A 14,425-nucleotide genomic window follows, 5' to 3' on the forward strand; every position below is an offset into this window, starting at 1 on the left:
GCTTTACATATTTACTGTTTAGACAGCAAGGCCAAATTGTGGCCTTTGATTTTGGGCTTTTCGTTTTTTGGAAGCCCAACTTAGGAGTTCTATTCTCCAAACTGCTGGACCTCCCTCAACCCAGCTGCCATCTGTGGGAACTGCAGGGGCTCTGCAGCTCTGCAAATTAGCCTCAAGGGGTTTCAAACTCAGCATCCGAAAAATCAGCGACCATTTTCCATCTCCCTGCCTTGTGCTACGGTAGGGAAGAATGATTGTCTCTACTTTGCTGATGGGGAAAGCCAGGTAGAGAGTAGGGATGTTAAATATCAGGTAATTGAATAGTCGAGTAACCTTGTGAATTCTTATTGGAGAGTCGACTATTCTACAGTCCCTGGGGGCAGGGCCAGCAGCAGCACGGGGTACCAGGCAGGAGCTAGTCCGCAAAGGGAGACAGTTTAAAAACCAGCTTCTCTTGTGGACCGGATGCCTGTCGCCCTGTGCTGCTGCCTCTGATAAAGAGGCAGCAGTGCAGGGTTGGCAGCAGCCCTTGTCTGTTGCGGGGGGAGAGTTTGAGCTCCTGGACCCGGCGCAAATTGGAACTGAGCCGGGCTGCCTGCCCACCCGGCTCCTAATACGCTTTAAATACAGAGCCGCAGTGGGGGTAGGTCCCGGACCCAGTGTAAGCCAGAACTGAGCTGGGCTGCTAAAAATTTACTGGGGGGGGGAAGGGGGAAATACATGTAGTCTATAGCACTAACTTATAAGCTTTTGTTAATCAGTTAATCGACTGCACTATTACATCCCTAGTAGAAAAGTGAAGTTACTAGCCTAAGTCTTCACCCATTCTGTGCTCATTCATCTAGACAGCACTAAAAAAAATGTATGTAATGATCATTAGCATATGCTTTATTAATGCACCCCCACCTCCGACACCTTCTCGCTGTGCATTAGATGTTTGAATTGATTTATCCAGCGGGATCCTAGATATCTTTTTCAGAGACACTGGCTTTATCTTCCTGTGCAGTGATAATAATTGTTCATTTGTGTTCTTAGTAGCCCTTCGTGTCGGGGCCCCATTGTGCCAGAAACTATAGAAACACAAGCAAAGAAACAGTCCTTGCTCTGGAGAGTTATGATCCTTACCCACCACACAGGGAATAGATTAGGAGACTTAATTAATGCCTGTAACATATTAGGAGATGCCACAGAAGTGCTAAATATTATTCATTGCAATGGTGCTGATGAGGTACCAGTCTGTCCACCAAATGGATTCATCCAGCTATCTGCAGCAAACCGACTCATCTAGCCAGGTCATGGAAATCAGCTTGAATGGTGTGTCACTCACTATATTAGGGACTATATGTAGTGGTCTATACGATTAACCAATGTGCCTAGGTTTATCGGTTAATCTTGTCAACTACACACATTCCCCCCCCCACACACTTTGCTGCCTCTGTATCAGAGGCAGCAAGCGGGGAGGAAACAGGAGCCGGTGCCCATGAAGAGCTGGCTTTAAAGCTGGCTCCCCACGTGCACCGGATCCGCCTGCCCCCTCTCACCTCTGCGCTGCTGCCTCTGATAGAGAAGCAGCAGTGTGGGGGGCGAGGGAGCAGGCTGGAGCCAATATTTGGGGAGCCGGCTTTTAAGCCAGCTGTTCATGGGCACCGGTCAGCTCCCCCTCACCCTCTTTGTGACTCCTACTGAGCTGGGGGATGGCAGGCAGGAAGCAGTGTGGAGGGAGCCGACTTAAAAGACGGTTCCCCCAACACCAGCTCCACGGTGCCGCATGTCCCTCCCCCGCACTGCTTCCTCTATCAGAGACAGCAGCATGCGGGGTGGGGGGAGGGAGAGGAGGGGAGGTTGCTGCAAAGCAGCCTCTGTCCGCAAGGGGTCCAAGCTCCCCACGGACAGGGGCTGCTCCACATCCCACTGAGCAGCCTCTGTCCGTGGGGAACTCAGGCCTCCCACGGACAGGGGCTGCTGCCAGCCAGTCTGGGCAGGGAGCTGGTTTTGAAACTGGCTCCCCTCACAGACTGCCTCCGCCTGCCACCCCAGCTGCTGCGTGTGATAGAGAAGCAGCAGTGCGAGGTAGCAGGGGGGCTCCGCAGAAGTGGGGCCAGGAGCACGCTGGCTGCTGACCTCACCCCCGGGGAGTATTGACTAGTCGTGGAACTAGATTTCATGCGGTTACACGACTATTCAATTACACACAATCTAATGTCCCTACAGGATACCACTGTGTCACCATACCACATGTGTCTGGTATTCCTGCCATAGAGTCATAGATCTGTGCAGAACTGGGAATAGGACACAGCTCCTGTCCCCAGGCCCAGTGCCCTATCTGGCAGGCCAGCTTTCCGTTAGGTTTGCAGAGCTTTATGTAAAGTCATTGCCAACTGTACGTTAATCCGTTTGCTATGACGTGAGGGCTGCATCAAACTGTAGGCATGGACCACAGTTGCTGTTTTGCTTTCGCGCTTGCTGTCATAGATCATTGAGTTGAACTACCCCAAACAACTGAAGTGAAAAATACAGAAACTGAAACTTCTGCCTTACTGTGAATCTGCACTGCTGCTTAGGCTGGTATCCAGTTTCTAAAAGGGTGTCACAACGAGGAGGGAGACAAATTGTTCTCCTTGGTCTTTGAGGACAGGACAAGAGCAATGGGCTGAAACTGCAGCAAGGGAGGTTTAGGTTGGACATTAGGAAAAACTTTTTACCTGTCAGGGTGGTTAAACGCTGGAATAAATTGCCCAGGGAGGTTGTGGAACCTCCATCATTGGAGGTATTTAAGAGCAGGTTAGATAGACATCTATCAGAGATGATCTGTGGTGCTTGGTCCTGCCGTGAGGACAGGGTACTGGACCTGATGACCTCTTGAGGTCCCTGCCAGTTCTAGTGTTCTGTGATTTCTATGTACAGTAAAACTCCAGTGGTCCGGCATCCAATGGTTCGGCACTCCTGATGGTCCGGCACCATCTGGAACCTGGAAGTGCTCTGGGCAGCCGGACAATTGGAGCTGCTTTGCCTCCGGCTTCCCTGATTCTGAAACTGCTGCTGAAACTGACCAGCGGCTGACTCGGGGAAGCTGGGGGCAGAACTGCTCTGCCCCCGGTTTCCCCGAGTCAGCCGCTGGTCAGTTTCAGCAGCGGCTGAGTTGGGGATGCCTGGGGCAGAGCAGCTGGGGTGCTGCCGGGTTGGTCCCGTAGTGCTGCCAACCCGACAGCACCCCAGCTGCTCTGCCCCGAGCTTCCTGGAGTCAGCCACCGGTCAGTTTCAGCAGCAGCTGACTTGGGGAAATCTGGAGCAGAGCAGCTGGGGTGCTGCCAGGTTGGTCCCTCAGCGCCGAGGGGCGCATCCCTCCCATTCCACCCCAGACTCCTCATAGCCCCCCCTTCTGATAGTCCAGCATAGGTGATAATCTGGCACCCCCTGGGTCCTAAAGGTGCCGGATTATTGGAAGTTTACTGTACTTGTTTGGGAGGGACAGAAGGGAGAATGTAAACTGCTACCGAGGCAAAGTTGGGGCAGAGGGGAAATGATCAAATAAGTCTGAGAACCATTGCACTAGATCAGCGGTTCTGAAACGTTTTGGGCTCCGGAGCCCTTTACATGCAAAAAAATTTATATGGCGCCCCAGTGGTCCACTGATTGTATGTGTTGTACCTATCGATGTTTCCTGTTTGTCAGCCTCGCGGAGCCCCTGGAGATGTCTTGCGGAACAGTTTGAGAAACACTGCACTAGATCGTATTGCAATTATTAAGTCCTGTTGTGGACAGATACCCGATTGTCCTATTATTAACTTGTTCTATACTTGTATAGAAATGATCTGCTGGAAGGGAAAGGGTTCTCTCACACTTGTAAAGCTCTGAGCCAGAGGGAGCCAGCTGATTTCTCTGCTAGATTTCTCCTCCCTCCTTGTGTTAGATCTTCTGCAGACAAACGCAGTCACCATAGCTACCAAACCAGCTCCGGCTGCATTCTCTCGGGCTGGTGTCATTGGCTCAAGCGAGTGAGCCGCGCTCAAACAGTTTGTGCAGCCGTGCACGGCAATTGCAAAACCCTCCGACACCCAGCGCCTGCAGAACATTCTTCCCAGTGGCTCTGCGGCCTGCCTTCCAGACCCTCGGCATGCATCCGCAGCAGTAGAAATTGGAGGCCAGGAGGGAGCTGGGGTCACAGCAGGACTTTCCGTCACTCAGGGGAGCTCTGTCTCAACACACGGGGTGAAACGTCAGACTGGCGGCTGAATAGACCCGGTGAGGCTGCAGAAAACCTGGTTTGACCTCACGTGGGAGCTTCGGGACATACTGGGTTAGATGGGCAGAGGCAAACACCAGCTGTTCCAAAGGGCAGTCTGGTCTGGGCGACTGTAGAGTGATCTGTCCGCATGGAATGTGGCTTCCGGCTCCTTGGCACTAGGTGTGCGACAACGCTTAGCCGTGCGCCCAGCCGTTCCCGTGGTTCTTCCGGCCTCTGCGGGCTGAGTGCATTTGAAAATCTGCCCCTGTTTGGGGGAGCTCGGATGGTCTGAAAATTCCAGCCCCCACGTGTGCCCCGCAGCACGAGAGTTATTTGGAAATGTCCCTGTTGAATGATTTCCTTCTCCAGTTCTTCAGATCACTGCTGGCTGCAGCTCTGCCGATCCCCAACGTTGGGGATCCCCTTTTCACTATGCACTCCGGTGTGAACGGACAGGGTCTGCTAGTCTGTTAGGGCATGTCTACACTACCCCGCTAGTTCGAACTAGCGGGGGTAATGTAGTCATCCGCAGTTGCAAATGAAGCCCGGGATTTGAATTTCCCGGGCTTCATTTGCATGAAGCCGGCCGGCGCCATTTTTAAATGCCAGCTAGTTCGAACCCCGTGCCACGTGGCTACACGCGGCACGGAGTAGCTAGATCGGATTAGGCTTCTAATCAGAACTAGCTGTACTCCTCGTGGAACCCGCTCCTACCTCCTCCCTTTGCTCCTGGTCTGCTGGGGGGGCCCCCCCTGGTCTGCTGCCCCCCTAGCAGACCAGGGAGACGCGGAGCAAAGCCGCGGCGAGAAAAGCTGCTCCGCTGGGTGGAACGAGGAGTACAGCTAGTTCGGATTAGGAAGCCTAATCTGAACTAGGTACTCCGTGCCGCGTGTGTAGGCGCGCGGCACGGGGTTCGAACTAGCCGGCATTTAAAAATGGTGCCGGCCGGCTTCATGCAAATGAAGCCCAGGAAATTCAAATCCCGGGCTTCATTTGCAACTGCAGATGACTACATTACCCCCGCTAGTTCGAACTAGCGGGGTAGTGTAGACATGCCCTAACAGAGTTCTTCTCCTGCAGGATTATACGTTGAAATAGCACAGCCGCCTCATAGGGCTGATTTAGAAATGGTCTCAGTAGAGACCTGGGACTAGGAGTCAAGACTCCTTGGTTCTGTTTTCTCCATGATCCTGGGCAATTGGGGGAGGAGGGTGTCTCTCTGTGCCTCAGTTTCCCTGTCTGTAAAATGGGGGCAATAATACTGCTTAAAAGGGGGGCTGAGTGCCTCTAAGCTTTCCCTGCAGGGAGCCCTAGTTAGAACTCGTGTGTTGCCCCCAACTCAAGTCCCATCCACCACCCACCACAGTTGATGCTTGTTGGCTGGTCCAAGGGGGGGCGGGGAGAGGCCAACTCATCCGTGGCCTGTGCGGCCGCTCTGCGCAGCCTGAGTGTTATTTTGCAGTGTGGCAGCTCGTGCCAAGTGAGGCGAGGGGTTCGCCCACACATCAAACTGGCGGTGTAGTTTCCCCCTCGAGGAGGTCTGCCCCCCCCTTAGCGCTGACCAAATGTACACATGCTGCTTGACACGTAGCCACACCCTGACGCGGAGGGTCTGGCAGCAGCAGCATTCTCGTGGTTCTTTTGCCTGGAATTGTGTTAGTGCCTGGTGGCAAACAAAGCCTGTGGGATCTGCCAGCGCCCTGTGTATTGTCCGCTGTTTGCCAGGTACAGTCAGAGAGTTATTGTGTGGGCCTTTCACACAGCAAGGAGGAGAGAAAAACGCTGAAAAAACCAGGAAAATGTGACAGTCACTGTTGGCCGGGATGGGAGACGGTGAGCCAAACGTGTCACCCGAAACTCCTGCCAAACTTTTCTTGGTACTGACTAGATTGCAAGCCGTCTGTGTCCCACGAATGTCATGTAAAGTAGTGCCCTACAGAAGGGCCCGATCCAGAGTCTACTGAAGTCAGTGGCATGGTTTCCAGGGGTGGGGGAGAGAGCTTGGTGCGTGTTGCTATGAGGGCCATTGTACCTCACCGCCCTCCTGCACCTGAAAGAGTCCTGCTCTGTGCTGAGCATGTGGGGTAGTGGTCAGAGGCAGGTGCTGGGGTTCAGGGTTCAAATCTTGTGCCTGTCACGGCTAACTGGTTTTCATCAGGGCACAATTTGTAATGAAAGAGGCAGGTGGGTCTTTTAAAAATTTTCATAGCTGATGAGCCAAGCCCTACAGGTGCTGGCGCCATGAACTGCCAGGCCCGGAGGTGCTGGCGCCATGAACTGCCAGGCCCGGAGGTGCTGGGATCATGAACTGCCAGGCCCGGAGGTGCCGGTGCCATGAACTGCCAGGCCCAGAGGTGCCGGTGCCATGCTGGGATCATGAACTGCCAGGCCCGGAGGTGCTGGTGCCATGAACTGCCAGGCCCGGAGGTGCTGGGACCATGAACTGCCAGGCCCAGAGGTGCCGGTGCCATGAACTGCCAGGCCCGGAGGTGCTTGGGTTCTGAGCTTCCAGGCCCAGAGGTGCTGGTGCCATGAACTGCCAGGCCCAGAGGTGCCGGTGCCATGAACTGCCAGGCCCGGAGGTGCTGGGATTATGAACTGCCAGGCCCAGAGGTGCTAGGGCCATGAACTGCCAGCCCCCGACGTGCTGGGTTTTGAGTTGTCAGGCCCGGAGGTGCTGGGACCATGAACTGCCAGCCCCCGAGGTGCCTGGGCTCAGCTCTGGCCAACCTCCAGCCAAAATTAAGCCCCGATTTTAATTTGTGTCCATGCTCCCTCTTCTCTGCAAAGCTGCCTGCGTGAAGCCCAGGCTTGGGGAGGGACAGAGGGCACAAGATGTTGCCCTGTTGCCGTGGCGTTTACATGACCCTCTCAGCAGACCCGTGGGCCACTGCTGCAGAGCGGCCAAAGGCCGAGTGGGCCAGGCCGACTGGATAAAGTGGCGCTAGCAGGACATTGCTGTGTGCGTCCGGGAAGCCCTCGGTGCCGGGGGTACTTGTGCCACAGCCAACAGGGACATTGGGTCTCCCGTGCGCCTTTCCCCAGCATTGAGTTCAACCAAAAGAGAGAGACTAAATTGTGCATGAATCTGGTGCCGGGATCAGGGCGGATGCAGCTGCCGGCTCCCTGCCCAGGCACTCGGCTTGCTCTCACCGGGTGGCCAGGGATGGTCTCAGAGGCCCAGGCAGTGTGTCCGTCATGGATCGCGTAGCCGCGTGGGGGCCCTGACACGAGGCAGGGAGGAAACTCAGACTCAGCCGCCAGCCGAGTGGAGCCTGCGCTGGGCCTGCTGGGTGAATCTTGTGGGGGGATCTCTTGAGAGCCAGGCCCGGTCCGGCGAGGGGAAGTGCTCCGCGGGGCTTGAGGCTTCAGCACCGTGAGGGATACACATCTCTGAGAGTTTGCTTATTCCTCGCCCTACAGGGCCCTTGTTTTCCCAGCACCCTCCCTCTCTCGATGAGGGGCTCCTCTCCCGGCCCGTCCTGCCCACAGCTCCTCGGCAGGCTCTGCAGTCTCCTCATGCCCCACTTCCAATCCTCCCCCTCGTGGCCGGAGTCAGCAGCCTTTCCTCCTAGGCTCCTCAGTCCTGCCCTGCGCCGCTCCCACAGCCCTGCCCGGGCACCTCTTTCTATCCAAGCTGCCGCTGGAGGGCGGGAGGCAGGCCTGGCCGAGCAGTCCCCAGCCAGGTCCGGGCGCCACACACAGCTCTGCCCTGTTCACGTGGGACTGTCTGCCTGGGACAGCTGGGTGGAGTGGGGCGGACAGCGCTACCCAAGAGGAAACGAGCCCGTTGACTCTTGCCTGGCCTATCCCAAGCAGGGCTGCGCTCTTCCCGTGTCTGTTCTTCTGGCAGAGAAATGCAGTCGCCGTGCAGATGCAGCCTGGTCGTACAGGACACACCTGTGGCAGCTGGCTGCTGCCCTTTTGACTCCGCTGGCTTTAGACACGTGTTTCCGCCTCCAGGAGGAAATGAGGCTGAAGGTTTTAATTCCTCCCCAGCTTAGTTCTGAAGCGGTTCCACGTTCCTCTCTTTAGTCTGGCTGCCCGTTGCGTGATTCCTGCAGAAGCCTTGCTCTTGCTCTGGGGCGGGATCCACCTCTTAAGGGTCTATGTTCCTGTGCACTTTTCTGTCCGTGTTTTCCATACATTGGCACCCGCCACGGTGCGCGTAAAGCAGTGTGCACCACCAGGAGACACACAACATGCGGCTGTGGGCGCTCTGGTCATCAGCTGGGTGGCAATGGGATCTCTCTTGGGTGGCCGCACAAGCACCCAGCTGGCAGGGAACACTGATAAGGGCAGGTCTGCGCTACAGTTGATACCGCGCGGCTGGCTCGGACTCGCAGGGCTGTTTAATTGCTCTGGACGTGTTGGGGGTCCAGCTGGAGGGTCTGAGTTTAAGCCTCAGCCCCTGAGCACACCGCAAAGTAACAGCCCGGGCCCCACACGCCCATTGTCTGCCTCGGGCCGGCTGCAGGTTTTCCATTGCAGTGTAGACATAGCCTAAGAGTCCAAGCCAAACCAGTGCGTCCGAGCTCCCTCCAAATATAGGGGAAGCTTGGATCCCCGCCTGGCTTGGGACCCGCTCTGCTTTCAATCCACTGGCCTGTTCAGTGCCAGGTACTGCCCCTCGCCTGCCCTTTGGAACGGAGGCCCTGCCTGTCCGGGGATTGGCCAGAGGAAACCCACTGTGCAAACAGGCAGGGCTGCTGTTTGAACTCGCTGTGCGCAGCCCGGCTGCAGACCTGGGGGTGGCGGGCAGGTTTCCCCTGCATGCTCTGGGGATTGAAATCCCCAAGGCACAGATGTGTGTCTGCGCTTTAAGCCTGGGGGCTGAGTGCAGCTCTTGGTTGCTCGAGTTGGGGGGCGTTTTGAGGCCTCCTCTTTCTGAAAATCTGCAGATTGAGGGAGCATGTTTCCCACGGCAGGGGCAGCTGGATGGCTGCAGCCTTGGCCAGTCGGCAGTTCTAGCAGGGCATTTCTCCCCAGCAGGAAAGGAAAAGGTTCCCCCGTGGGGCGTTGTGCCGGCGGCCGGTCTTTGCATTTTGCTCTGTGCCCCCATCCGGTTCCCTCGTTTTGACCCCGTGAGCTGCACCCCCTGATCCCTTAGTCCTAATGTGTCCCCAGTGATCAGTTGAACATGGGTCCAGTCATCCCTCCCACAAGGGCGGAGGGGCTGTTAGAAGTGGGCGGGCGCCATGTTTTCAAATAGCGCCCCACTACAGTCTCCATCCCCCTCCACATCACGTATGTCCCCCTCCACATTTACAGAAAGAGTATGTTAAATGCATTTTCCACAAACATTTGCACTTGATTTTCTGATGATAGGCTTGTCACATTCCTCCAGCCAGTGAACAGAGACAATAGGATGTGACCACCTGCCACTAAACCAAGGACAAAGTAAACACAATTTCCCCATCTCTACGGGAGGGGACAGGGTGGTCTCTCTCTCTCTCTTTTTCCTCACTAGCTACCAGCAACATTGTTGCTAGCAGGTTTTGCTCCATCCTGGAGCAGCGCTGCTGGTGTTTGAACCCCTCCTGCCACTTTGAGCTCCTACTCTGCTCCCCTTCCCCCCGGAAACTCTGAGTCCTCTGTAGCTGCAAAGTGCCTGCGGGGGAGTGTTGTCTAGTGGGTGGAGGAGGGAATTGGGAGCCCCCAGGCTCTGACCCATGCTTTACCACAGTGGGTCAGGGCAGCCTCTGGATGCTACCGTATGCCTTGCTAGCTGTGCGATCTGGAGCAAGTCACTCCTGGCTCGAGTTCCTCTCAAAACTAGGGGGCTCATCTCTGTGGCCCTGTTTCCCCTTCACCTTCACAGGGCGTGGGGAGCTGTCATTATGAGCAGCAGAGCCCTGCGAGGTGCTAGAGAACTCAGTGATTTATTCCACCCTCCGCCCGTGGTATAAACAGAGCCAGGATTCTCCTCCCAACAGATTTTCTCTCTTTCCGTTCCCAGGAGAGCAGCTGGGAAGGTGCCAGGTGAGGCGTCAGGACCCCTGAAGAGATGGCTTCCTCCAGCCCACCACGAAGCCCCGCCGCAGGTACTGGAAACCCAGCCCTCTCCCTTCAAGCATTTGTATTCCTCGTTAGGAAATGAGACCAATCGGGACTGGTCCCCTCGCGGGCTGAGCTCGTGGGGCCGGAGCTCCCGTTGCGCTACGTGTGTGCATAGCGCCTGACACAAGGGCACCCTGGTCGGCATCTCTAGGGGGGCTTTGCGATCGCAGGAATAAATGAGAACCGCAGACAGAGCGGCTTGTGATGAGCAGCCTCTGTTTCCCTTCGGCATCCAGGCATTCATGGGGCAGAGCAGCCCCTTGGGGTGTAGGGCTGTCAGTGCTCTCCACGAGCCACCAGCCATCCCATCACCCGGCGAGGAGTTCCATTTGTTCCTCAGGACTCCGAGGCACAGGCGGCAGCAGGACCCCCGGTAGTCGACCCGCATTGGCGGTGCATGATCCTGTTCATCCCACTTCACCCTTGTCAGCCATGCTGTGTGTGGCCCTCTTGCCAAAGGGCAGGCCAGGGCGATGCAGGGAGGCGGTGCCTGATTTATCTCCTGTAGCAGGGGAGGGAAGACAGAAAAGTCAGGCGGCCTGGACCTGCTTCACCCGGCAGCTTGACTGTAAAGCACAGCCAGCTCGGACCCTGCAGCTCGCTTGCGCGCATGTTGCATGGTGTGAGGGCCACGACAAGGTGCCAAGCAGATGGTCAGGGAGGAGAGTCACCCTGACAGTGTCTCTGCTCCCTCCCCACGATCCCTCCAGTGCCCAGAAGGACAAAGTCAACCAACCGCATATAAAGGAATCCAATGCGTCAGGGAAGGGCAGACAAATAAGCAGTGGCAAATTTTTAAAGTGCTTCTACACAAATGCTAGGAGTCTGACTAATAAGATGGGTGAACTAGAGTACCTCGTATTAAAGGAAGAGATTGACATAATAGGCATCACAGAAACCTGGTGGAATGAGGAAAATCTGTGGGACACAATCATACGGGGATATAAAATATATCGGAAGGATAGAGCAGGCCGGGTGGGTGGCGGAGTGGCACTGTATGTGAAAGATAATGTAGAATCACATGAAATAAAAATATTAAATGAATCAACATGTTCCATAGAATCGCTATGGATAGTAATTCCATGCTCCAATAATAAGAATTTAGCAGTAGGGATATATTGCCGACCACCTGACCAGAACAACGATACTGATATTGAAATGCGGAGGGAGATTAGAAAGGCTACCAAAATAAAGAACTCTATAATAATGGGGGATTTTAATTATCTCCATATTGACTGGATACGTGTCACCTCAGGAAGAGAAGCAGAGAGAAAATTTCTCAATGGCTTAAATGACTGCTTCTTGGAGCAGCTGGTACAGGAACCCACAAGGGGAGAGGCAATTCTCGATTTAGTCCCGAGTGGAGCGCAAGATCAGGTCCAGGAGATAACCGTTACAGGACCGCTGGAGAATAGTGACCATAATATAATAACATTTAACATTCCTATGGTGGGAAGAACACCTCAGCAGTCCAGCACTCTGGCATTTAATTTCAAAAAGGGGAATTACACAAAAATGAGGTTAGTTAAACGGAAATTAAAAGGCACAATGACTAGAGCCAAATCCCTGCAAGCTGCATGGAAACTTTTTAAAGACACCATAATAGAAGCCCAACTTAAATGTATACCCCAAATTAAAAAACATATCAAGAGACCTAAAAAAGAGTCACCATGGCTTAACCACCATGTAAAAGAAGCAGTGAAGGACAAAAAGGCATCTTTTAAGAAGTGGAAGTCCATTCCTAGTGAGATAAATAGAAAGGAACATAAACACTGTCAAATCAAGTGTAAAAATGTAAGAAGAAAAGCAAAAAAAGATTTTGAGGAACAGCTAGCCAAAAACTCAAAAAGAAATAACAAAATGTTTTTAAGTAAATTAGAAGCAGGAAGCCTGCTAAAAAACCTGTGGGTCCCCTAGATGATCGAGCTATAAAAGGAGCAATCAAGGACGATAAAGCCATTGCGGAGAAACTAAATGATTTCTTTGCTTCAGTCTTTATGGCTGAGGACGTTAGGGAGATTCCCAAATCTGCACCGTCCTTTGTGGGTGATGAATCTGAGGAAATGTCCCAGACTGAAGTGTCATTAGAGGAGGTTTTGGAACAAACAGAAAAACTTAATGTTAACAAATCTCCGGGACCGGATGGCATTCATCCAAGGGTTCTAAAAGAACTCAAATGGGAAATTGCTGAGCTATTATCTGTGGTTTGTAACCTATTCTTTATATCGGCTTCCGTACCTAATGACTGGAAGGTAGCCAGCGTGACACCAATATTTAAAAAGGGCTGTAGAGGCGATCCTGGCAAGTACAGACCGGTAAGTCTAACTTCAGTACCGGGCAAATTAGTCGAAACAATAGTAAAGAATAAAATCATGAGGCATGTAGAAGAACATAATTTGTTGGACAAAAGTCAACATGGTTTCTGTAAAGGGAAATCATGTTTTACTAATCTGTTAGAGTTCTTTGAAGGGGTTAACAAACATGCAGACAAGGGGGATCCAGTAGATATAGTATACTTAGATTTTCAGAAAGCCTTTGACAAGGTCCCTCACCAAAGGCTCTTGTGTAAATTACAAGGCCATGGGATAAGAGGGAAGGTCCTTTCTTGGATTGAGAACTGGTTAAAAAACAGGAAACAAAGGGTAGGAATAAATAGTAAATTTTCAGAATGGAGAGGGATAACTAGTGGTGTCCCCCAAGGGTCAGTCCTGGGACCAATCCTTTTCAACTTATTCATAAATGATCTGGAGAAAGGGGTAAGCAGTGAGGTGGTAAAGTTTGCGGATGATACCAAACTGTTCAGAATAGTCAAGACAGAAGCAGACTGTGAGGGACTCCAAGAAGATCTCACCAAACTGAGTGATTGGGCAACAAAATGGCAAATGAAATTTAATGTGGATAAGTGTAAAGTAATGCACATCGGGAAAAATAACCCCAACTATACGTACAGTATGATGGGGGCTAATTTGGTTACGACAAATCAGGAAAGAGATCTTGGCGTTATCGTGGACAGTTCTCTGAAAACTTCCACACAGAGTGCAGCGGCGGTCAAAAAGGCAAATAGGATGCTAGGAATTATTAGGAAAGGGATAGAAAATAAGACCCAGAATATCTTACTGCCCCTGTATAAAACTATGGTACGCCCACATCTTGAATACTGTGTACAGATGTGGTCTCCTCACCTCAAAAAAGATATTTTGGCCTTGGAAAGGGTTCAGAAAAGGGCAACTAAAATGATTAGGGGTTTGGAACGGGTCCCATATGAAGAGCGGTTAAAGCGACTGGGACTTTTCAGTTTAGAAAAGAGGAGACTGAGGGGGAATATGATAGAGGTCTATAAAATCATGAGTGGTTTGGAGAGGGTGGAAAAAGAAAAGTTATTTATTAGTTCCCATAATAGAAGAACTAGAGGACACCAAATGAAGTTAATGGGTAGCAGGTTTAAAACTAATAAAAGGAAGTTCTTCTTCACACAGCGTGTAGTCAACCTGTGGAACTCCTTGCCAGAGGAGACTGTGAAAGGCTAGGACTATAACAGAGTTTAAAGAGAAGCTAGATAATTTCCTGGAGCTTAGGTCCATAAAAGGCTATTAGCCAGGGGATAGAAATGGTTTCCCTAGCCTCTGTTTGTCAGAGGCTGGAGAAGGATTGCAGGAGACAAATCGCTTGATCATTGTCTTCAGTCTACCCCCTCTGGGGCACCTGGTGCTGGCCACTGTCGGCAGACAGGCTACTGGGCTAGATGGACCTTTGGTCTGACCCAGTACGGCCGTTCTTATGTTCTTATGTAAAGTCTCCCACGATTCACTGGGAAAGAATCACAGAGCATCTCAGCCCCTGGCAGCGCTAAGAGCCGGGGGCCAAGACCCCGTGTCAGTCAGTGCAGGACTTGTGTGGGCACATGCCAGTGTGGTCACTCAGACCCCCCGGGCCCGCCAAAGTGCCCATCACCTGAGTGAACCTGTTGCCGCGGAGATCCCCACCAAACTCCCGGTCCCCAGACTTTCGGGGCCCATGGTTTCCAAGGAGCTCTGCATCCGTATAGGCATCATCATGGGCAGCTGGATTGCTCAGCACTTACGGTTCATTTTACACATGGGAAACCGAGGCACAGGGAGACGTAAGTGACTTGCCAGAGTC

The 14,425-nt window shown here is 53.0% G+C and overlaps 1 protein-coding gene across 31 annotated transcripts in view; it reads left to right on the top strand.

The window, feature by feature from the left end:
• Positions 1-14,425, top strand: part of ARHGEF10L (Rho guanine nucleotide exchange factor 10 like) — a 247,907-nt gene that overhangs the window by 54,689 nt on the left and 178,793 nt on the right. For all 31 annotated transcript variants that reach the window (XM_075906164.1, XM_075906178.1, XM_075906145.1 and 28 more), the window contains exon 2: positions 10,185-10,269. In XM_075906164.1, coding sequence (XP_075762279.1) covers positions 10,233-10,269 — 37 coding nt within the window. In that variant the 5' untranslated portion in view covers positions 10,185-10,232. The remainder of the gene's footprint in view (positions 1-10,184; positions 10,270-14,425) is intronic.

The sequence above is a fragment of the Pelodiscus sinensis genome, chromosome 23 (genome assembly GCF_049634645.1).
Source record: "Pelodiscus sinensis isolate JC-2024 chromosome 23, ASM4963464v1, whole genome shotgun sequence".
NCBI classification, from domain to species: domain Eukaryota; kingdom Metazoa; phylum Chordata; order Testudines; family Trionychidae; genus Pelodiscus; species Pelodiscus sinensis.